Source organism: Sinocyclocheilus grahami, unplaced genomic scaffold (assembly GCF_001515645.1).
Source record: "Sinocyclocheilus grahami isolate Dianchi unplaced genomic scaffold, SAMN03320097.WGS_v1.1 scaffold512.1, whole genome shotgun sequence".
Classification (NCBI taxonomy): domain Eukaryota; kingdom Metazoa; phylum Chordata; class Actinopteri; order Cypriniformes; family Cyprinidae; genus Sinocyclocheilus; species Sinocyclocheilus grahami.
Genome location: NW_015505691.1, coordinates 655,386 through 680,273, shown reverse-complemented (window position 1 = coordinate 680,273; position 24,888 = coordinate 655,386). Strand labels below are relative to the sequence as shown.

Below are 24,888 nucleotides of genomic sequence, written 5' to 3'. Positions count from 1 at the left end.
ATAGGTGGAAATACAGAATGCAGCAAGGCGTTTAGTGAACCTGCTGAGAGATACCCTGAATGCAGGTCCTTCCAACGGAAATGCAGAAGGGAACCTCAGGATTTCACAAAATGGTAAGTGTAGAGACAGCTAGTGATATAGTTAAAGAGCGTGTTATTGTGGTAGTGCAATGGCCAACCACTACTCATCAACCTGTACATTAATTAATTATGTAGATGAAATGCAGGCTCAGAGAGGAAGCCTTTCGGGCCCCGGGAGCTTTGGGGCTGGGAGAGCACAGCAGGTTCAACAGAATATGGCAAGGTTAGGAAGTATTTGAGGAAATGAACTGTGCATTAAAAACTATTATATGGTTCGCTGAAATGCCTGATTCTGTCTGTCGCGATGTTGCAAGGTCAATTATTCCCCCATAATGACAATCCTCAATAGAAACTCTATATAATGACCACTCATCCAGCATTTCTTTAAAGGGATAGTTCACCCAAAAATGAAAATTCTGTCATTAATTACTCAACCTCGTGTCGTTCTAAACCTGTAAGACCTTCGTTCATCTTCGGAACACAAATTAAGATATTTTTGATGAAATCCGAGAGCTTTCTGTCCCTCCATAGACAGCAAGGTTACTACCACGATCAAGTAACAGAAACGTAGCAAGGACATCGTTAAAACAGTCCATGTGACATCAGTGGTTCAACTGTAATTTAATAAAGCTAAGAGAATACTTTTTGTTGTGCCAAAAAACTAAAATAACTTTATTCAACAATTCTTCTCCGCGTCACCCTAGTGTCATTTTGGAGAGTACCACAAGAATACAAAAAGTATTCTTGTAGCTTCATAAAATTACGGTTGAACCACTGATGTCACATGGACTATTTTGTCAATGTTCTTGATACCTTTCTCCCTCCTGTTTGAACTTGTTCATTCATCTTGGCTCAAAGATGCTTTCTAGGAACGGTTTTTCTTCACGGATGCTTTGCGTTTAATGAGCTAATACAATATTTTAACTCAAATTAGCATTTTTTGTCTAATGATATACTTATGTGGCAACTAGCCGTGTAATAAGCAGGATAATGTACATCCAGCCGGTTATTAATAACTGGTTGGATGTACATTACTCCTTACATATTGACTGACTCTTGGTCTTAATATTATCATACACACTATTTTGTGTAAAAGATCTTTTCTTAAAAGTTCTTCCATGTCTTGTTCATTTTACACAGAGCATTTCCTGGCCTTTTAAAATCTAAAGTGGCAGGAAAACTGGCCAGAAAAAGATGCACGAAAATGCACTGCTGTGCAGTTCTTCCTTCTTGATAAATCCAGAGAGAGAACACCAAAAGGAAATGAGGATGTGATCCTCCTCCAGGCAGGATTGGGCCGAAGGACCATAAGTGTGCCTGAGGAAGCTGACCATTCAGAGGTATGCTAATTCTTAAAAAACTGAAAAATCTGTCATCCCTTTCTCTACCTCATGCTTTTGCAGATGTATATGATTTTCTTGTTTCATACACTATTAAAATACTACTCATACTAATACAAAGTTCTGTCATGAAACTTTAAATGGCGCAGGCTGATAGGTTGTAACTCAATCTGATGTAATCACATCATTATTCACATGGCACAGCTGATTAGTTTCTTTCACATCAGCAGCCTATGAGCTTGCTGCACACCATTCTAATACTTGGCAGCTTGCTGTAGGAGGTTCAGAAATAGGGATGTAACGGTATGGGGGAAAATGTATCACGGTTATCAGTATTTTCACGGTATTGTTAAAATGTGCTGGAGATGTTAAAGTACAATAACATTATAAATAATGTTCGGATTTTAAATGACAACAGTTTAATAGCATGTTGAAATATCTGATGTAAATGTTCAAATAAAGCTTTGAAAAAGTTTCATAAAAAGGTAAACCTCACATTTCGGCCTTTAAATAAAGAAAAAAAAGCAGCTGGTAAGAAAAGAAAAATCACACCCAAGTTTGTTAATATGCAGTCTTTACTAATAAGCTGATGACCTGGTGTGTTTAATTAAGGACACACGCAAAGTGTGCAGTGTTGGGGAGCAATAATGTATTTTGTGCTCTATATCTAATGTGGTCTTCAATATCAAGAATACAACTGGCAAAATGTTTATTTTGTCCAAACAGGGGGATCTGGGCAACGATCATTGACGGTGGTGGCACCTAATGCAGAGGGCTATAATGGTCTATATGTAATGAAGACAGCAGGAGGAAAGGCATGCCTTTACATAATGCCAATTCAGCACATATTAGACACCTCCCCATTACCTTTGACGGCGAAAGAATTTGAGAAAATGCCTAAAGCCAAATGCATTAACTGTCAGGTTTATGTGCCTATTGACAAATGTGAGCAAAATAGCTCCACAGAATGTAAGGTAAGGTATATTATAAACAGACTTACTTCCTGGTTCATTCTTCAAAACTTCTCTACAATATTTCTTGGGCATTACATTTCACAGGTAATCTCTGATGATGAGTCCAGTTTGGACGAATTGGACAGCTCCATAAATGTAAGCTCCATAATGTGCCTCCTAAATCTATGTTTTCTTTTTCAGCCTTTGCAAATACCATTGTAGGTTATTGTTTTTGAAAATAAGCTGTTAGTGTAGGATTGAAATAGATTTTTCAACTAAAAATGTTATTTTGAATGTTCCTTTCACCATTGTGAATGTGATGATTTCATTCCAAATAAAGGAATCCTCAAATGAGCCCCCAACAGTCTCTAAGCCACAGGTGGATGTGACGGTAAGGACAGAGTTGCACTACTTAGCCATATTTTGTGAACATTTTAGTTCTTAATAAGTAACCGTGCTTTTGTAATGATCCCATTCAAAATAAAGGCATCCTTAAATGAGACTCCATCAGCATCCACATCTCTGGTGGATGTTAAGGTAAGAAAACATTTATACTACTATTTTGGGAACATTTTAGTCACTCTTTAATGTGTTGCACTAATTTAATTAGAAGGAAATGTACTTATTGAATTCATCGCATTTATATAATCATACTTGTATCTGAAAGAAGCGTATTTAAGCATATTTTAGGTCTGTCAAAATCAAACAAGTTAAAAAGTCCTAAATGATGTAAAGAATTGAGAGAAAATTGGATGTGTGTCAGGTCCGCATCATGTGCGTCAGCTTTTAAAGAGACAGCCCGGCTTTTTATTTTAAATTAAATCTGATGTAAATCACAGAACAAATGGAAAACAGATATCACTCTCTGATCTTGGCTGATTAACTTTTGTAGTTTGAATAAAGATGAATCCATATTCAATTTATAATTTATGCATATAGGCTACAATTGATAGTTTATGTGAAGATCAAATTAAAATCTTAAAAATAATGGATTTCAATTATACTGTAATGTTGAATGGCTATAATTAATATCTAAAATTGAGGGGGAAATGCATTTAATAAAGACATCAGTAGTAGTATTGGTATCAATGATACTGGACTTCATTAATAGTAGTCTACTTAGTAAAAAGATGCCATTAAACAAATGTAAAACATATTGGGCCTCATTTACGAAACGAACGTACGACAGAAAATTGGGCGTACGGTCGTTTCAACGCAAAACTTGGAATTTATCAATATGGACATGAGCGGTGGCTACGATCAAATCTCACGTCTGGTCTCAGCTCGTGTACGCAAGTTTTGACAGGGTGAAGGTCCGTGTACGCTTTACCCTTTTGATAACTGAAATGAATGATGATAAATAGAAAGATTAGTTTTTTTTCGTTTAGTATAACAAATGTAAAAATGAATTTCGATGCGATTTCTTATTTTCATTACATGAATAAAGTAGTTTTTTTTCTATTAAATAGGTCTATTTATATGATCATTTAATTGTTTGAAATTGCAAAGTGAACGGGTGCTTTGGTTTAAAAAAATTACTTTCAGGATATTTTAGGCAACTTCTGAGATCGACAATTAAAATGCATGATTAAAAGTAAAACATTTTAACTACAATAATCAATATAATTACAAGCAATGGGTAAGTTTACCTATTTGCAAGGTGATAGGTTATATGCTAATTCTGTCACCTATTTAAACAACATGTTTTGACTGTCATCAAACATCGGCAATGGCAGATCTGGCTCTGTTAGAGGACCTTTATGTGCCCCTAAGACGCGAGAGGGTTTTTCTGGACCGCATGGATCTTTTTATGGAGAGTGATGAGTGGCTTCTAAGTCGCTTTCGTCTCCCAAGGCATCTCCTTGTACAATTCTGCCACGATCTGGAACCTCAGTTAAGGAAAGAAACCCAGCGTTCACATGCCATTCCTGTGCCTGTGATGGTGCTCTCAACTTTGGGGTTTTTGGCCACTGGGACCTTTCAGCGGGAGATAGGTGATAGGTCTGGGATTTCACAGCCAACATTTAGCAGAACTATGCCAGCAGTGTTGGCAGCTATTAAGTCACTTTCTCGCCGGTATATACAATTTCCCTATAATGATGGTCAGCAGTCTGTCATTAAGAGAGAATTTTATGAGATTGCTGGGTTTCCTAATGTGGTTGGTGTAATTGACTGTACTCATGTGCGGCTAAAGGCACCATCCATGAATGACTATGCGTTCATCAATCGCAAAAATTATCACTCAATAAAAGGGCATTACAAAGACGTCAAGAACTCATTTATCGCTTCTAAAATGCAATTGTTTGACAAGTAGCCTATGCATCGTAATGAAAACACAACACACATGCTTTAATTTAATTTTTTTAAATTATTATTATTATTTGTGCGTCGTTCGTTTCAGGTTTTCATTTATCTGTTTTAATGTATCGTTTATTGCTAGAACTGAGCGATTGATTTCAGTGATCGCCTGACATATTTCAGTTTGTTTCCCCAGAACCTCAGCTGTCAGAACCCAGGGTCGTGGTCTTGGAACAGTTTGGAAGGTGGCAGACACACGCACTGGTTCACAGCTCGAGGTTGCCTGGCTTTGTGTGGCAGGCTCCAGGCTGGTTTGTGGGGGCTGAGTAGGCCTACCGCTGGTACTTGCCTCTGATAGATCTGAAAGAGAATAAATAAGTGAAACAAATTAAACTGTGTGCTTGATTTAAGCCACCTGAAATGCAAGATTAGCAGCATTAGCTTTTAAACCTTTCTCCTGGATAGAAACATGTTCATCCGTGTCTCCTCTGCCACTTATTCCCGTGATTGAGGCAGACCCGATGAGCGCGGCCACGCGCTCTTCAATCGGAGTCAGAACAAGGCTAGGGTCTGGCTGGCCTCCTCCAGTCTGCGTGGTGGTGTGTTTTAGGGCCGCAATACGCTTTTTGGTCGCAAGCTTTAGGTCAGACCATTTCTTCTTCACCTAAATGAAGAAAACTATCTAACATTTTACAATTGCACCGCAAAAATGAGCAGTAATTTATCTGCATTTGTTTTTACATGAACACATTAATGTACTGTAACTAAACTTAACAGAAGTTCTTTAAGACTGAAGTCAGATTAATTTTGTTTAAATTTAAACGCATTATACAACCAAAGTGTATATTTTAAAAGCAACAACAATACTTTCAGTGTAAAAAATAGTGATACAATACTTTTTTTAAATACTTGCGGTGATATTCACAAAATATAAATGTCCAATAAATAAAAAATATCCAAACCTCAGCTGGTGTTCGGTTCACTACGCCAACGCTATTGACCGCAGCAGTTATTTCTCTCCAAACTGCATTTTTTCGGCTTCCTTTCACTTCGCTTTTCAAGCTGCCGAACAAGACAAGTTGGTTGGACTGAACTTGCGAGGTTAAAGTTTCAATTTCTACATCGGAAAAATTCCTCTTTTTGGTCGGATAACGTTTCTCCATGTCGCAAAATCTAGGGGCGAGGCATCACTACCCTGAATTTATAGGGGCGTGACATGTAAATTACAATCGATTTCAGCCGCCGGATTTATCAAGGTGTGATCATTCGTACAATGAGATTGGCGGCATATGAATGTTTGATGAATCACACGTGAACTGATTTGTGCGCTCGGATCTGCGCTCGTTTCTACGTTAGATTGATAAATGAGGCCCATTTTCTTTATGTTCTTAAACTTGAGCAACTTGTCTCCTCAGTCCCCAGACGTTTGCAGACTGTTATAAAAAGAAGAGGGGATGCCACACAGTGGTAAACATGGCCTTGTCCCAACTTTTTTGAGATGTGTTGATGCCATGAACTTTAAAATCAACTTATTTTTCCCTTAAAATTATACATTTTCTCAGTTTAAACATTTGATATGTCATCTATGTTGTATTCTGAATAAAATGTTGAAATTGGAAACTTCCACATCATTGCATTCTGTTTTTATTCACAATTTGTAGTGTCCCAACTTTTTTTGGAATCGGGTTTGTATATTAATTTGGAGATTCAATGTGAAAATTATGACTGAATAATTAATCACGATTAATTACAGAAAAATGTGTGATTAATTATTTTCTTTGACAGCCCTAGTATATTTATATAGTATATAACTATATTTTTGTGTTGAAATGTTCCTTTGTGTTACCTGTCTGTACACGTTTATAGGTTGCTTGTCCAGTTTGCTCGGAATGGTATCCTAAAGCGTATGTTGAAATACATGCAAGCTGTTGTGGTGAAAGGTTTGTGACAATTTTAATGACAATCTATTTTGAACTTCTATCACTTAAAGCAACTTCAGAGTTTGTGTTGTCGCTGCAGCCTTGTTGGGGTATTTGAAAGAGAGATTGAATGGGAAGGTGCTGACAAAGACAAGGAAAAGACGAGGGAGGAGAAACCATGTAGAAGGTAAAATGCAAAAGGGCACCTGACTAACCTGTAAGATTTCTTACAAAGGTATTGCTCATTGTTGCCTTTTCTGTTTGGTTTTTTAGCTTATCCGACATAATCACACAGCTTGCTGACAGGGTGGACAGCACATCTGCATTTAACATCAGTGTTACGAGAGGCAAACTGTTTGAGAGGGGCATGTTACAATGGAAACTGCAAAAAAAAATCTTCTCCAAAGAATATACTTAGTGTTAATTTCCTAGGAGAGTATGGCATTGACAATGGAGCTCTCCGAAAAATCATTCCTAACTGGTATGTTTTAGTTTGCTTCAATGTAAGGTACATCTGAATTTTGTAATTTGGTTTGCTGACTTTCCATTTGAACAGAAATGCTGAAAGGAATTGAGGCTCAGCTCTTTGAAGGAGGAGACAATGGAAAAACCCCCAAGTACTCCATTACTGACTATCAGAAAGATCACTACAAGTAGGTAGTATTTAAAGGCATAATTCACCAAAAAAAATAATAATTCTGTCATTACATTACTGTTCCAAACCACTACGCATGCGTGTGCGTTCCTCTGCTTGTAAACGAGGCAGAGCGTTCTACATTAGCAGCATCACACATATGCATCGTGGTACTCTCTATAATAGCGGCGGACTGACATGGAAGAGAAGAATTGTTAAATGAAATTATTTTTGTTTTCTTTGCGCACAAAAAGTATTCTCGTAGCTTTGTGAAATTAAGGTTGAACCACTGATGTCACATGGACTATTTTAAGGATGTCATTACTACTTTTCTGGGCCCTGAGGGTCAGAAAGCTCTTGGATTTCATCAGAAATATCCTAATTTGTGTTCCAAACAGGTTTGGAACGACATGAGGGCGAGTAATTAAGGACAGAATTTTCCTTTTTGGGTGAACTATCCCTTTAATAAATAGATGTATTTTGCGAAAGTAGGGAGCAGTGTACACTGTGTAAGGATCCTGTAAAATGCAGCAACAGATGGTACTCAACCAGAATGATCTTTTGACCGCCGCTGCCACATGGCACTTTAACCACAGACTTCAACAAGTTATCAGGCAAAAATCATTTTAATTACTGATAAAATACTGTTTGTAAATTTTTTTTACAATCTTGTTTAGAAGAAGAACTTGCTGCTGCAGAAAAACAGAAGTGCTGATTTTATCACCATATGCAAATTATTTCAGTGGCTAACAGGCCAAGCACACATCCCACTGATTGAAACGCAGAGAAAGGAGTTTAAAATTCGCATAGAGTTTGACCACGACTGTGATGCACGTTATGGCGATCACATAATTTGTTATCCAGTCATCAATGCTTGTGCGGTGTCCATCACGTTCCCAACAAAACACCTGGGAACGTACCAGGAGTTTCAAGACATAATGTCACAGGCAATAAACAACAGCCAGGAATTTGGTCGACACTAGGTTGTAATGTTGTTAGTAATTTAGGTGTAGTAGCAAAACCTGAAACAAGTAACAAAGGTTCTAAAATTGTTATGACAGCATTTACCATTTCATGATTTTGTGTTTACCATTTAATAACGAATTAATTTAGTATTTCACAAAGTATCTTTAATGTCTGCCACCTGTATGGGATTACTTTTGTACCTTTTAAAAAATTAACATAATTTTCCAAGAAACTTACGAAAAATATAAACTGAAATGAATAAAATGTATTTGAAAACTGAAAAAAATGAATCACAGGCAAAATCTTAGACTTTGTTTTTAATACACCGCATATGCCCAGTCTTGCTTCTGGAGATCTCACTAAAAGTTCAGCGCTAAACCTATTCTAATTAAGAGTCAGGAAAAATAGATTGTTACAGACAGGTTTGCTGGAGCAGTACTGACACTGAACTCTGCAGGAAGGTAGATCTCCTGAAACAGGATTGGGTGCCCCTCTTGTATTATGTGCCATTTAAAAAATAGTCAGTGGTTCTATTTATTTGGTTAAATAGCATTTTGTTGTATTCGGATGCAGTACACAGACTTCATTTTAGCTGTGCTGATAGAGTAGACTGTGAGATTGGTAGTTGAATTAGGCTCCTCCTATAGAAGCATATGGATTAGAAATGGGGTCTTTATAGCCCCATAAAGTGCAATAGTCCCATATCTCAACAATGCTGGAGTAAAATGGTTTCATATGAGGTGTGCATATAGTATGGGACTTCCCCTATAAGAACTGCCCATTAATTTCCTCTACTTATAAGAAATGAGGTCCTAATACCCCTCTAAATCGAATAATGTCCCATATATCGTTTTCTACTGATCTTGCAACGATTTGAAAGATAGAAAAATATATTAATACAGAAACGTCAAAGACACCAATAAATAACACAAATAGAAGTACATAGAATTAAAGCAGAAGTACAAAAAAATCTCGAAAATGTCATCGTTATATTATATCTCAATTCTGGGCGTAGTTTTATGGTCAAAGGTCTCACATTGGCAAAGTAGATAGCGCTCTGGGCAGCGAATCAGGCAGTGATTGACAGCGCTCTTGTAAAATGGCATTAGTCATTGTCAGCTACAGTACATTTAGTACTATACAGTACTCGGGGGGGAAATGTGATCTAATCGAAGCAAATATGATACAACTAAAGACTGTAACTGCATAACTATGTCCTGTAGTGACTGGGCTAAATCAAGACACTTACCTTGAGCATCCAGTATCCTGATAATGATGATGATCATTCGTCTGTGCTATTCCTAAGAAATAATATCCATATCAACAATGTAGTGTAGCAGCAGATAAACACAGATAACCTAATAATTAAAAAAACTCCTATCTTTATATCACTAAAATTAAACAAGAAGCCACGCTTACAGACTCTCACGTCCACAGATGTAAACACAACACTGACGTCTTTACAAAATTCCATTCAGCTGGAGGCAAAATAATTCTGCAGGGGTTTTTTTGTTTTCTTTTGCAATAAAGGCTTTCCACTGAAGATGTAGTCCTCTAGTTCCACAAGAGGTTGCATCTGCCAGCCACATACTCACGGCAGAGTACATAAAGGTCTGTAAGTGGAGTGTTGGAATCACTCTGGTGTATGAGTGTTGAGTTCTGCCAGTTCCTCTTCATTCAAGGGACACTCAAACTCTGGGACCAATACTGCACCATCCACATTTTCTCCATGATAGTCTGCTGCTACTTCCCAGTCAATGTCCGGCTCTTGAATATCCTATTTTGCAGCAGGATCAAATAACAGAACACATCAATTAAAAGGAGACACATGCCATTGCACTTTATTTAATGAAAAAAACATAAATGAACAGGGGAACAACCTCAAGGTTCTCTGGCTGATCAATCGGTGTGTGCATCGTTCCAATGTACCACTTCTGCTCTGGGCTCAAATTTCCCTCTGTTCTGAGAGGATGGTTGTTCCAGCCTGCAGCAAAAGTCTCCAAGTCTGCTTTTAGTTTAGGTAGAAATATACAGTGGACACAGAAAATGTCATTTGCAGAGGATAAATCAAGTAGGTGATCTCTTTCCAGGCTTTGTAGTGTTTCAGAGTACTTGGAGGTGACACAGACCCTTAGGTCACACCACAGACGTTCGATCCTATGGACATGAGAACATTGTAAAGGGGGAAAAAAAGAAGGGAAAAAATCGTCAAAGAAATAAAAATGACTTTCTTACATGTTCCATGTAAGGGATAAATCACTGTTTCTTTATCATTACATTACAGTGCGTGCATAATTATGCAATTTGATATTCTGGTCAAATTTTTTTTCCAAGTACATTTCAGCAATACCAAACCACACCAATCTTAATAACTACTACATCATTCATTCATTTATAAGTGATATATAATTGTTAACAAGGACTGAAAAAAAATTAAAAAGTCTTATACTCAGATGTGCATAATTATTAAGCAGGTTTTTCCTTTATGGGTAATATGTGCAACAACAACAAAAAAAGACTGAAAAGTAAAAAACTAATAAAATAAAAATTATATATACATATATATATATATATATACACACTATTTTCTCACTATTTCTCATATACATAAATGTATATGTTTATATAGGTTTTATAGACGGATAGGTTGGCAGTGACTCCTAAAGGACCAGCATCACATCCTCTTGTACCACTCCTTCAAGAATTTACCTTCCAGAATCTGGCAGTAAGGAATCACTCTCAAACTGTTCATAAAACCTTTTGAAAGAATCAATCTTCACGTATTTCCCAATCACATATTTTAGTTTGTTTTATCTTAGAAAAATCTCAGAGAACCTGACACCTTGTCTTCTGTAGACTCCAGGTAGGTTCCAGTCGGGCGCAACTGCACATTTGCCGAGGGGTATGCAAAATCAGTGTCGGCGCCCCCCTGTATTCTAGTAGTCCCTAAAACTAACTCCCGCAGAAAAGTTATATATATATACAGTGGGGCAAAAAAGTATTTAGTCAGCCACCAATTGTGCAAGTTCTCCCACTTAAAAAGATGAGAGAGGCCTGTAATTTTCATCATAGGTATACCTCAACTGTGAAAAGTTATTCATATTTTTGCACATTTTTATATAAAATGAGAACATCAAGTAAAATTTACTTTAAAGAATGTCTGCATTTTTTTCATTTTTACTTATAGAGATAATTCATGGAAAATTGGCCATGCTAAGTTGAAGATTTCACCTGGCAGAAAAACAAATAGACCTATGAAAATGCCATGATGACCACTAATTGGCAGCAGAGGATAATTTATCGTCTCATTTTCCATTTCCACTTTGTAAAATGGTTATTTTCACGTTTTGCTAATGAATTTATATTTAGACATAAAAAAAAAAATCACAATTACAGCATTTAAACATCTCCTTTTTCAAAATTCAGCATTGTTTTGTATTGAAGTATGGAGTAGCAAGCGTTTTCAACTCATCGGATCTACTTAAATTCTGGAAAATGGTGGCGCTGGAGACTAAAGGGATCCTGGTGGTTTCACACCTGATTCTTCACCTTAATTCTTAAAGTCTTTTGCTGTTAACATGCATCTTTTCTTCTCCACCTGTTTTTGTCTGACCTTGCATAGTCAATGAGCATTTTGCTGTCCAGGGGTCATGATTTTATTTTACAATTTCTGTATTGCAATAGTTTTTAATATTTCTCAAATAATTAATAATTTTGTACTTTTCATTGTGAGTTAAAACTCTTTTTGGCTCATTTTACCCATAAAAGAAAACCTACGTAATACTTATGCACACCTGAGGCATTTCTCACTTTCAGCACTTGATAACAATTATATATCATGTACAAATGATTAAATACAAAATGAATAGTAGTTATTAAGATTGATGTGGTTTGGAATTAGTAAAATGTGCTTAGAAAAAAATACGACCAGAATATCAACTTGCATAATAATTATGCATGCACTGTATATGGTGAAGTGATGTGACGCACCTTTGATTATGAACGCTCTTTCCAGACATAAAGCTCCCACGGTCAGTTCCACGGACTGAAAACATGAACTTCGCTATTTCCACATTCTCCACCCCCTGGTCTGCTCTGACTCTGTAAGAAAGAATTAGGAATGTTAAATAGAATTAGGGTAAAGAGGACACAATTTACCTCTATATCAGAGGAGGAGAGCAGAACAAAAAAACTATGTAATAGAGTTAGTGCCTTAAAGGGATAGTTCACCCAAAAATGAAAATGTGATGTTTATCTGCTTACCCCCAGGGCATCCAAGATGTAGGTGACTTTGTTTCTTCAGTAGAACACATTTGATGATTTTTAACTTTAACCGTTGGAGTCCATCAGTCTTATAATGGATGGCAATGGTAACAAAGTCTATGAGAGTTAAAAAAAACATGCACAGACAAATCCAAATTAAACCCTGCGGCTCGTGACGACACATTGATGTCCTAAGACACGAAACGATCGGTTTGTGCCAGAAACCGAACAGTATTTATATCATTTTTTACCTCTAATACACCACTATGTCCAACTGCTTTGAGCATGCGCACGGCATCCGGTGCGTGAGGTGTGTACGCGCTCTGGCGTAGTTTACGCAAGCGCCGAAAGTGATCTCTCTCTCGCGCGTATACGTCACTCATTGTTTACACAGTGCACAGTCATTGTAGGTACGACGGCTAATCAAAATGGTACTTACTTGCGCTTATCCGGATTGTTCAAACCGACTTCTGAGCCTGCTCGCCTGAAGTTATGGTTGATTGCTCTTCGGCTGGATATCAACACACTGTGACGAGGCACACCTGAACCGAATGGAGTCTCATCGCTGCCGCTGTTTAAATGCCGAGCGCGCCTCTCCTCGGGGGACCGGTCTCTTCCCCGTGCCACACGCTGGTGTCCTCGTGGGTCCAGGGGGGGTGCGTAGAGGGACTCCCGTGCCGCCATAGTGCCAGACCCGCATTCCGGACGAGAACCACACCCATTACACGGCCGTCGGGCTAGGATGCTGGTCCGTCTAGTCCCTTCAAGCGCCGTGGGCAGAGAGAAGGACGAAGCCGCCGCCCCTCGCGCCCTGGACCGGAGAGGGGAGCGCGTGCGGCCGCCGGACTCCGCCCCTTACCTGGACCCTTCCTTCCTGACCACTGCCCTTCCCTTCACGAACCCCGCAGCATGACGAGGACACCAGATCCCTTGTTTATTTTGGGCACTTGATTCCCTTTTTTCTGGACACCGTTTATCTTCTGTTAATAAACCGATCGTTTCGTGTGTTAGGACATCAATGTGTCGTCACGAGCCGCAGGGTTTAATTTGGATTTGTCTGTGCATGTTTTTTTTACACTCATAGATTTTGTTACCATTGCCATCCATTATAAGACTGATGGACTCCAACGGTTAAAGTTAAAAATCATCAAATGTGTTCTACTGAAGAAACAGTCACCTACATCTTGGATGCCCTGGGGGTAAGCAAATAAACATAAAATTTTCATTCTTGGGTGAACTATCCCTTTAAGTGGGGGAGAGGGGATAAAAGAGGAAATTGAAGGCTAAAACATAAGACAGATGCAGTACAGAAGCTGCTTAACTGAAGCATGGGATTATTATATTACGTAAATGAGACTTCACAAAAGATGATATTTTGAAGAATGCTATTAACCAAACAGTTTTGATTTCCATTTGTCAGCAAACGGAAAAGAGACCATTAGGAGACATACAGGTAAGATTCAAGAAGTTCCTTGCAGGAAACACAGAGGAAGATGACAGAAGACAGATGATTACTTGGGAATTTACAGAATTTTAAATTTTGGGCAAACTATCCCTTTAAGACTGTCTTAAGAATGCTTACTTAGATTGCAAGCTCTTTAAAACTTTGCTTGTGCTTTAGGAATGTGCTTTAACCAACCAGTAATTGCCATTTATATCTTCGCGTATAGCTCTATATAATCTGCTGCTATGCACTGTCCTGCCTATGTGTTAGAGAATAATTACTAATTATTTAATAATTCTGACTTTTATGTTACACATTCCACCACAGTAATATATACAAGGTCACCAGTGATGTTGTAATAAGTAATCTACACTACATGTTTTAAAAGACAAAATTTGAAATTGATTTCAACATCTGTTAAAACTACATTCCGTGATACAAAAACAGTATTATTTCTAAAATTATAGTGGATTTGGGTGTCTGCCATGACACTTGTTGTGAGAAATACTGTGCGCGGAGTGATACAAATGGTGAAACGGTTGTTGGAGTTCTGTTATCACTCTAATCTCACACTCTTATCAGCCAATCAGATTCAAGAACCAGAAAGAACTGTTGTATAAATTATTATATTTATTCTTAAACACGTGGAAAGTATTTCCTTTCCCCATTAACGGTAAATGCGAGAAATATCATATTGATATTGTGATAATATGTTTAGCCATATCACCCAGCCCTAGTTCAAAGTAAATAAATAAAACTCTGAAGTTCATGCAACATTTATGTACAGAAATAGTTCTTGTTGTGGTGAAGTGTTAAGTGGTGGTTATTTTCAAAAACCTGCCTTGAGGGTACACCATATTGTTCAGTTGCCTCTTTGAAGACACTAAGGGCTGTCGATCCTCGGTTATTCATTGCAGCATTCAAGCACATTATCTGCAACATATAAATTTAGTGATACAACCACCCATTATATAAAAATTAGGGTAACTTCAGTGATGGAAGAGTATCCATCCACTGCTCCAAAAATTACTATGTTGTACCTATTAAGCAAAGATTTCAGCATAAAATGAGAATGTTGCATTTGGATTTCTACTAATACAGTGCAAAAATGGGTTTATATGTTTCATAATAAAAAAAAAATAGATTCTTTCATCTAATGTTAATAAATAATAAATACTCTTAGGAGTATATGACAATGAAAAATTACAAAACCTTATTAACTTGTGGTTAGTATCCACATGCCAGAGAGACAGGGGCCCTCTCACAGAATATGTGCAGCGTACCACACATCCCAATCTGTACATTCTGGATAGGACTCCTATCGAATCCACTTCGTGCATTGAAGCAGCTACTCTTCTCCACTGAATGTGAATCCCCATGGATTGAAGCCTACCTTTGACCATTCGGCATCCAGCAGAGGGCATTTCATTTTTAATCTGGACAACTAATCTATTGAGGTCTTGATCACTGATGTTACTGTACGTTTTCGGGGAAAACCCAAACTCTCTAATACGTCTACGGACAGTGCGACATGAAACGCCCAGAAGTTTTGCAGTTACTTCTGTCTGTGGGGTGGTAAGTTCTATTTGCTGTCTGACGAGTGAAAAGAGCTCCTGCAGGGCCTGGATGATTGGTGATGGCACATCAACATTGACGACATGTAAATTCCAGGAAATCAAGATCAACTGGTGTTCTTATGAGGGCTAATTCTAATTTGGACAACAGTCTTGAAAAGATTTGAAATCTCAGAATGTCCTATAAACACAAAGACAAATAAGTATCAGCAAACAAGCCTTTAAAATAATGCTGTTATTCTATGTTCCACTAATAAAATGAATTCATTTAACCATAATAAAAGTTCACTATCCAGGAAATATACCGGTATGTAACAAACAAAATATATAAAAACAAGAAAAAAACTATTGAAAATAGGGATCCTGCATATGATCATGAGATGTGACTCTTAATAACGCTAAAATCTTAATTAAACCTTCATCATTTATTTTCCTTTAGCTACCTTTTTTCCTAGCAAGCCTGCTGTGTTTTAAATTATGGGAGGCACTTCTGGTTTGGAAAAGTTCCACTCAAAAAGACTGAAACAAATCATTTCAAACAATAAGGCTGCACTACAAATAATCCTGATCCGTTTGACTGAACGAGTTGTAAGTTATCCTACATGTTTTATAACGGCAGATATTTTAATGCGGTAGGCTGCGGACAGAATTGAGCTTTTAGGGGTTAATCATGGTGTGCTGAAAGTAACTTGCACTTCTAAATTTCCTTTTAAAGGTGCCAAAGAATGCATTGATACAATATGTTAAATTGTTCTCTGATATCTACATAGAAGGTGTGTGGCTTAGGTAATAAATTCTCCAGAAACGGGTTTACATGTCCGTTTACAACCCTAGGATTTGTCGCTAGAATGAAATGGTCTATTATTACCTTATTTGGAGGGGCCATGAATATTAATGTTGAGCTCTGCTCTGATTGGCGGTTTCACAGCGCGTGTAACTAACTAACACAGCAAACAGCAAACTACTTGTCCGTTGAACGATGGCGAGATTAGGTATCCAACCTTATATGTGAGGCTGTATCAGACGAGGATACAGATTTTGAGGAACAACCAATTGTTCAGAGATTGGAAATTGACCCAGTTTTTAAAAATACTTATTATTGGTTCAAAGAGTGAATCTTTCGCTGATTGTTTACAGTGTAAGTCACTCCCATAATTCGCACAAAGCATCATGAGGCGTAGGAGAAAGGTAGATTAATCTAAGAGACGGTTATTAATAAAGTATCACTAGTCAGTTATATAAACATTTGACTAAATATTTTAATTACTTACATGCAAACTTGGGTTAGCCATTTCAGAAGAATATCCATCGAAAACACAGGTCAAACGAAATCCTTGTAAATAAAGACGACGAAAAAACAGTTAAAATAAAGTTACTGAACTAGCTACATTACCTATAATAACACGTCGTAGATGTTGGCATCAGCTTATCATTATCATTGTTTTACACATTAATGAGGGACAAAAAAAGACACTGACTATTTAGAATGAACCAACTAAGGAAATATATAACACATTTAGATTTGTTAACGATCGTGTTAAAAGCTATATCTTTAATGGCATTTAGAAGAAAACGTACCTCTTTACTCTCTGCCATCATCCAATTCCAATTCTCCCGGCTTTCTGTCTCGTCAGGAGAAGGCCAACAACAGCCAATCAACAGCCAGTCAGACGACGAGCAACTAATCAATACAGGATTTGGCCAGCAGCCAATAGCATTTGTTAACACAACAAGCATACGTTGGGCCCCGCCCCCTGACTGTCAAAACTTCCTGTGCGTGAAGGGTTCTGCGCGCGTGCGGGTTCTGCTCACAGTTTTGTCATTTGTCCTTGTAGCGTGCTGATGTGTGTACACTACACAATAATTTTTTTTGTGCTCAAGTTTGGAATTTGCCATTTCTTTAGGTTTACATTTTACGTCCGAGCTTTGTCACTGTGCGCACAGTACTGTAATTCGCTTGCGCGCAGTTAATCGCGATCTCATAAAGCTCTGTTATAACACTAAATATATGCACAATGAATCTTTGAGAGGATTCGTGAGCACGCAATTTCAGCACTGCGGTGAGTAGATTCTAACTTGATCACCTCTGATTGGCCATTGCGTTCCAGAAATCAACAGCTGAGTCTGTGATTGGCTACATTATAAATGGAAACTAGGCTATGTCTAGCTTGCGCGTTAATCATTTAAATGTTAACATTAGTTGTTCTTTTTGCTTTAGTGCAACAGATAACAATGTATATGTTTTAGACACTTTATGTTTAGATCATTTCTATTTTGCGGGAGTCCCGCGAATCATTTTATTCTCCCTCATCCCGCACACACACACACGAGTCTCTTCCCGCCTCTCACCCGCACTCGCCCATCAAGAGTTGTCCCGCGCCGCACCCTGTTGCGTTGGGTTCTCGCGGTACTCCCGCGGGAGTGCAGGTCTCTACTAACAACATTAGCGCGTATGTTAGCGTGTGTGCAAACTGTACAGTATGTGCGGGAGAGAGAGCTAGAGAGATGGAGTATGTGCTTTTTTTTTTTACATAAAACTTAATTTTGTGGCAAAAACATGGAAATAATATGTTGTTTTTATCCTATTGTTTACTACATTTATTTGTTTGGCCAGTGTCATTGTGGGTTTTGGTTCTTTTGTTGTTATAGGCTGTAAGGACCTTTGAAATAATTAATAATAAATAAAATCATTTGGCGAAGTGATATTTACATGTTATGTGGTCAAGACCTGACTGGAACTGTGTTCGCCGTGCGTTCCCCTGAAAATAATTGCACACCTTAGAACGCTTGTCAGCGAATCAGATTCAAGCATTCAATGGCCCTGTAGTATAAGTAAGGAATAATTGACGATGGGTTGTTGAATTCATAGAAAATAATGCACACCCGAGGTGGTGATGCGGCCACGACACAAACCGGAGTCTGTCTAGTAAATGTTGTCAGGTAGATGGGTTGGAATATCAGGAGAATACATTCGAGACAGAGCATCTGGATTCAGAAACTGAATGGAAGGCTGGTGGAAGTTTTCAAATCTGCACATTTTATATGTCTCCCTAATCAAAAACACCTGATTCACTTCATCTGCTTCTTAGTGGAGACTTCAAGACCTGATGGAGTTGTTGGGAACCACAACTGTATGACATGTAAACAGTTAAACAATTTATTCGTGCAGCAAATCTGCATAAGGATCTGTTTCAAACTCTTGAACGGCCATCTCATAAGTGAGCGATTCAGGTGTCTGAGATCTAGAATAGGTCTGAGCGAGCCAGCTTTCTTGGGAACGAAGAAGTAATGGCTGAAGAAGCCTGACTCGATTGTAAGAATTAACCCCAAGTTCAAAGGGAATCGAATCTAAAGATTCAGAATCAACTTGATTAAAACAGATTCAAAATAGATAGTTTACACTTTATCAACTATTCGTCCAGCGAAACATTAAAATCAGTATAGCTTATCAATTTTGATATTTATATTATTCCCTTGCCCAAAGCTAGCAATATTTTTTCCCTATGAGCTAGGTAACAAGATCTGGGCAAACGTTTAGCTTTATAAATACACAACACTGCTTCTTTATAATGAAACAAGAATTTATTGTTTGCTACTCTAGGATACATGAAACTACACTACTAAATAGCACACACACACAGTTCAGAGGATGAGAGTTACTGAGTTTGACTTAAGTCCCAAAAGTCTAGTATTTGCTACTAGTTCTTAAATCGCAACTTGAGAAAATCACAAAAGCAGATATTTGGCTTATCTTTAACTGCTAAAGAAGATTCAGCACCAGTTTCTGCAAGGAGAAGATTTTGTCTGTTACTTGCGTTTTGCGCTGGAGGCGGGGTTTCCTTTTCTGGCTGAGGGAGTCCTGGCTCTTCTAGTTGGATGGCGCTCGGTCCTTGGATGGCGTCCTTTTGGGAAAACACTCGTGATGAATGGATGGTTCCTTGGTTACGTAGGAGCTTCGGAGGTCGGCTGCCTTAGTTACAGAGGGTGACATGCTTGAAGTTGAGAGTCTGAGTTGCACAGTTCAAAGACTTTGAAGATTTCTGCAGAGTCACAAAGCAAGAACGCTAGTCGTTCTGCGGTTCCAGCAGTTCAAGCAACTAATTACTTCAGTCACTGTGGTTTTAAGCGAGATGATTTGGTACATCCCATGAGGCTGTGCTTGCAATCAAATATTGCTGCAGGGTGGGGCTACACCCTGTACTGTTCCTCTTCGTGCATAAATTAATCTAATGCTCCGTCCATCATGTGGGGGAACATCTCTGCAAGTTTTGTTAATAACTTCAATAAAGTGTCGTACTTCGAACACTGTATATAATACCAACTTTTCATTCATGTCAACATTCTGGAAATAACGCGACCATTCGTTCAACATCAAACTTCACATATCTTACACACACATGGTACATTTATTTACTAAAAGGGGTATAATGCACAGATTAAAACTCCACCGATTACATAAAACACATCAAGCATATAAAAAGGCATATAACACATTATTTGTGAATATATTTGCTCTAATAGCAATGGTAATAAATTATTGTCTTTCAGAAATCCTCTATGCAAGTTTGTGTTTCTTTTGTCTGCAAAGAAAGAGTTTGTGTTTTGGAATGTATAGCGGGAGGGGAGCACATGTCCTGAGGTCAAGAAAGCCAACTACATGAGTCTGGTGAGCCTCCCGGCTCAGAGTGAGGATGTAAATCTGTCTTTTTCTTGTTTATTCGATTACCAATTTATGCGTAAATGATCATGGGTACCAGGGGCCATCTGTTGCTTGAGTTAAACGTTATCACTGTTCCTTAGATCCTTTGTGTTTGCAGGCCTGGAGAGCATCCTGTAAATGACCCTTTTCCTGTGTCTCTTACATGGATTTGAGCGAAGCTGGTCAAAAGGGGACAATCAACCATTTGTGGCTGACATGGTTCTAAAACAAAACGGAGTTCTCTATCCTCCTGATTGGCTTAAGTCTATCACCATTTTATCCCCTGAGGAGATAACACAGAGCGGGACAGGAACTGGTCGAGACAAGCTGGCGTCATGTGTAATCCCTAATTAATTTTACGATCCACAGCTGGCTAAAAGAAGACTCTTTAGATTCTTTTTGGAATGTGGTGATTCAATAGTTTATTTGCGGCTGTTCGACAGAGGTCCTACACGATGTTCACTAGAGGTACCGTTTCCACTGCAACTTTTGCAAGCAGTGTTTGTACTTCGGACCGGAGAACATGAGCTTCATTGTCCCATACTGTAGTCTGAATAACACCTCTGAAATGAGGCAGACCTCTGAAAACCTTGTTTTATTGTATTTAGAACCCAGCTTGAAACACCAGGAATGGCTGCGCAAGCCATGAACTGGGTGGCAAGAGGTTCTAATTTTGCGAATGGAAGTTCGCCACATGGGGGCGGGGAACTTTCATGCGCATGTGTGAGGAGAGAAGAATTTCTCTTTTGAATATTTGGGTCTGCTATCACAGCAGTAAATTACTCGGGTATGCACTAATCTTGCTGGACGTGCCCCGCTTGGAAAAGATGTCCATCACTCAGAGGTGCTCGGAGGGGTGGAGAATGAACACAAGCTTTCTTCGAGGGAGTTCTGGCTGAAGCGAGAACTGACCCTCCCATCTTCCTCTCTGCATGCAGATCAGGGTCTAGTAGTACTCAAGGGCAGGTACCTAGTGCTTCAGGTATTGAAGCCGCTTTGCCATCCGGGGGTGCTGCTGAAGCCCAGGCTCGGTTTTCTGCTAGGGCTGAGGTGGGGGGCTAGCTTTGTGGGCTGCTGAGTGGACGGGGTCTTCTGGCGACTCACAACCACAGAGCTAGAGCGCTTAGGCAGGAAATGAGGCAGCACTTGCAACGTATTCTGTGCCTCAGAGAAGCACTCTGCAAACCTGTCCACGGCGGAACCAAAGAAGTCCCTTCGGCGAGACCGGTGAGTTGATGAATGTCCCTGATCTCAGTAAGATTGAGCCAGAGGTAGTGCGCCAGCACCACCAAGTTGGCCAGGGTCTTGCCGATCGCCTGAGCCATAGCTTTCGTTGCATGCAAAGCCAGGTCAGTTGCTGTGTGCAGCTCCTTGAAAGCATCATGATCCTGGCCAGACTCACTTGCAGTACCGCCATCGTATGCAGCGCCGATCCTGCCTGACCGGCCGCTGCTTAAGCCTTGTTGGCCAAGGCCGACACAGTCCTGCAAGGCTTAGAAGTGTGCGCTAAATGGGCTTTCAATCCCAGGGCAGATGGTGGACACAAGTGAGCAGCAACTGCCTCTTACAGAGGGGCCTTTGGCAAGAGGACTGCTGACGATGTCCCTGAAGGAACCACTCGTCCATAAGGCCATGGGCAGGCTCTTCCGGAGCCAACCATTCCAAGCCGAGATCCTCCACTGCCTTAGAGAGCACACGGATCAGCTCGCTATCCTCTCTTGGCTGTGCTGGCTGTAAAGCAGGAGGGCTTTGGGCTCTTCGCCAGAACATCCCCACTCCTAGAGAGAAAGGAAACAGGGACGACCGCCTTCATTGAAGAAGGCGATTCGTGTGCGGAGACAGGAAAGGCTCATGCTTTCGCAATGAGAGCATGAAGCATCAGTGAGCGCAGCCTCTGTGTGGGTGCTACCCAGACAGGCAACACACTTGCTGTGCCCGTCTGTCTTGTGCAGGGAGCCGCACTTGCGGTGCAATATTTGTAGCAATGGCGAGCTGGAAATTTGCTCTTTTTTCTTCACCGGATGGCTGCAGGGGAAATCTCCTTCCTCTGCCAGTTGAGCTTCTTTTCTGCTTATTCTTTGGCTTCTTGCAGAGTCAGCAAAGAGATGATCCTTGTCGCTGAAGGAGAAGATTCTGATGAAATGGCGCTCCAAGCTGACTTATATAGAGGTCGGCTCCACCACCTCTAGTGAGCTAAAGCTCCATTGGTTTGTGCAGCTACACAAACATGAAAAAATCAGGCTTCAGTAACAGAGTAAACAGGAGTTTCCCCACATTGCGTTAAATTACACAGCTGAGCCCGTTCGATAGGGAACCATGATTTGTGTTACAACATTAAGTTTTTCTGAACTAAGTTGAGACAACCACCATTCGAGCTTAACTCAAATGAGTCTTTTCTTAAAAAATAAAATGTATATACTGTTTTTAAAATTTATTTTTGCCGTTTTGCCTTTATTATGATACGATAGTGGAGAGCAGACAGGAAGCAAAGTGGGAGAGAGAGAGAGAGGGGGCGTGATTGGGAAAAGACCTCGACTCGGGACTCCCATAATGCAACAGTGTTATATGTCAACATGTATATACATTTTAACCACAACTGCTCGTTTTGCACTAGCTCTGCGATGCATGTCTACAATTTCATGCATTACGTAATCACGCTGGAAAGGTCCAAAATTGTTTCCACCATTAGAAACAATCAGTGAGTCAGCTGGTGAGACACTAGCTGGGTTTCCATCACCCTGCTTTTATGCGCATTTTGAAGTATCGCATCAGAATTGAGTGATGGAAATGCTGAATTTAGAATAAAAATGCCTTGATTTAATGCCTTTGACTTGTGCGAAAAAATGGTTAATGCGAATAATGGGAGATGGAAATGCATTTTGCGAAAAAAAATTCCTCCTAGCACATCAAAAAAGTAATGTGACCTTGCGCTATGGGACGGCAAATCCTGACTAACCAGCGGACCGATCTTGTTCCACAGCATCTGAAATGTTGTTATATGGTCACTCGGAAATGCCCGAGCAAAGTCTGTCATCAAAGTATTTCTGTATAATTGCCTCCCAGAACTGTTAAACGACTGCGTTCAAAAACAGCAGCATCCACCTCTGAAAGCAATAACCACATTCATTGTGTTTCGTCTGCTCGTTCTGAGGTGCAAGTAATTTATTATATAGGAAAATTATTATATTCAGTAGCTTTTCCTACTTTTCTTAGTGATGTATAGTGCCAGTTTATCAGGAAGTGATGATTTTGTTCTCTTTGACTTGTTGGATGGAAACGGTGCTTGTTCACAAATGTTTTGTGCGATATTCCAGTTTTGCGCATAAGTTAAATTCGCAACTTTGGATGGAAACCCGGCTTATGTCTCATTCTTGCTGCATTACTGTGAACACAAAGGTTTTCCACCATTACTGAGCAACAGCGCTTTTGAGGTGTTTTTCAGTTTGCCCCAAATAAACTGGAGATGCCGTCCGAGGCCACAAGGAGCTGGTAGCACCCTAACAGTAGAGCAAGTATCTTGTTTAGTGTGACTACATGTACTATGACTATATATTCTTTTAATTATTCATTGCACACATTTCTTTGATTTTACGGTCAATAAAGGTTGGTGGCATACAGGCTAGTTCTTGAATGGATGCTGAAAGCAGAGAGATTAGGAAGACGAAACAGGAGGGTTCTTCCATCTTGTGTTGTCAGTACCATTAGACATTCATACCCATCTCCATCAGGACATTATGTGGGCTTCAGAAAAGCAGAAGAAGCTTTTGGTCTTTTGTAAGACTTTTGATAAAAAACATAATATGTTGTATTGTATCTCTTAGGTAGCATTTGTAAATTTAACCTTTTTCTAATTAATGTAATTGCAGTAGTTTTGTTACTGTCATATACAATGTTGTTTATTGCTGTATATACATCAACACTGTAGATGCACAGTATGTTCTTTTCAGCTTACCAGTAGTGGTTGTGGCTTGCTGACAACCTACATTTTCATTGTCGTCAAGGATAGCTAGTTGTGATCTTGCAACCATGGAAGCATAATGAAAATGCAGGTTTCTTTGAGCAGTACTTCAGTAGGACAGAATGGAACACCTCAAGTTCTCCTATAAATAAAAGAAAAAAATATATTATCAGGTGTACCTAAACTAACATTATTATGTATATAACCAAAACTATAACACAATGTGTAATAATAGTAATATTACATTTTACATTGGACTCTTAACATTTGTGAAGTAAATTACTGTCCAAATCTTTGCAATTACTTCTTGCTTGTCAGGCCTTGGAAGAAGAACTATCCTTGAAAACAATGCTTGTGGTCCAGGCGCCACTGTAGAAATTTCTCAACCAATGTCTCTGAATTTTTAAAGTGGTGGGTTTGAAAATCGCTTTGGCTACCTATTCTTTGGTATGTTTCAGGAAAACAACGTTGTACCGAGGTACACCTATAATAAATATACAGATCAAACACAACATATTAAATTATTCTATTTGTGTCAAGTCAAACTGCAGAGAATATAAATAAACTAATAGCAAGCGGATAAAGCATAAAAAAAAAAAAAAATAACTAATAAGTTCTCAGCCAATCAGGGCGAGGGGCGGATAATCGGAAGCGCGAGGAAAAAAGTCAGGGCTGTGATGAGACGAGACGATCACGAACTCTGCGAAACTGACGAGCTGGGACGTGAAAAGTGCACAGACAGTCAAAACATCAAATCCCA

At 39.1% G+C, this 24,888-nt stretch overlaps 2 protein-coding genes across 4 annotated transcripts; one reads left to right on the top strand and one right to left on the bottom strand.

Moving 5' to 3' along the window:
- Nucleotides 1-2,184: 2,184 nt before the first annotated feature.
- Nucleotides 2,185-7,287, top strand: LOC107554767 (uncharacterized). 3 transcript variants are annotated; one of them, XR_001605090.1, is made up of 8 exons: nucleotides 2,185-2,394; nucleotides 2,479-2,529; nucleotides 2,714-2,764; nucleotides 2,860-2,910; nucleotides 6,538-6,611; nucleotides 6,691-6,777; nucleotides 6,864-7,071; nucleotides 7,147-7,287. XR_001605090.1 is itself a non-coding variant. In XM_016237376.1 (7 exons), exons 1-7 carry the CDS (start codon nucleotides 2,215-2,217, stop codon nucleotides 7,006-7,008), a joined length of 639 nt encoding a protein of 212 aa, XP_016092862.1. In that variant the 5' UTR covers nucleotides 2,185-2,214; the 3' UTR covers nucleotides 7,009-7,287. The 3 variants fall into 3 exon arrangements, 1 of the variants encoding a protein (XP_016092862.1); XR_001605091.1 differs by lacking the exon at nucleotides 6,538-6,611 and having other exon boundaries at nucleotides 6,662-6,777; XM_016237376.1 differs by having other exon boundaries at nucleotides 6,864-7,287.
- Nucleotides 7,288-9,729: 2,442 nt separating this feature from the next.
- On the bottom strand, nucleotides 9,730-14,827 carry LOC107554768 (uncharacterized). Its single transcript, XM_016237377.1, has 4 exons — nucleotides 14,739-14,827; nucleotides 12,181-12,291; nucleotides 10,071-10,347; nucleotides 9,730-9,967 (listed from the first exon to the last, which is right to left on the bottom strand). The coding sequence occupies exons 1-4, from the start codon at nucleotides 14,825-14,827 to the stop codon at nucleotides 9,824-9,826; spliced, it is 621 nt and encodes a 206-aa protein (XP_016092863.1). The 3' UTR covers nucleotides 9,730-9,823.
- Between the last annotated feature and the right edge of the window lie 10,061 nt (nucleotides 14,828-24,888).

Bases quoted from the DNA above. Each gene is read 5' to 3' on its own strand.
- LOC107554767 (XM_016237376.1), top strand. From the start codon at position 2,215: ATGAAGACAGCAGGAGGAAAGGCATGCCTTTACATAATGCCAATTCAG. The intron at 2,911-6,537 runs GTAAGAAAACAT...ACACGTTTATAG, and splicing joins CATCTCTGGTGGATGTTAAG to GTTGCTTGTCCAGTTTGCTC. The intron at 6,612-6,690 runs GTTTGTGACAAT...TTGTCGCTGCAG, and splicing joins GCAAGCTGTTGTGGTGAAAG to CCTTGTTGGGGTATTTGAAA.
- LOC107554768 (XM_016237377.1), bottom strand. From the start codon at position 14,827: ATGTGCTTGAATGCTGCAATGAATAACCGAGGATCGACAGCCCTTAGT. The intron at 10,348-12,180 runs GTGCGTCACATC...TCATGTCCATAG, and splicing joins AAGAGCGTTCATAATCAAAG to GATCGAACGTCTGTGGTGTG. The intron at 9,968-10,070 runs GTTGTTCCCCTG...GCTGCAAAATAG, and splicing joins ATCAGCCAGAGAACCTTGAG to GATATTCAAGAGCCGGACAT.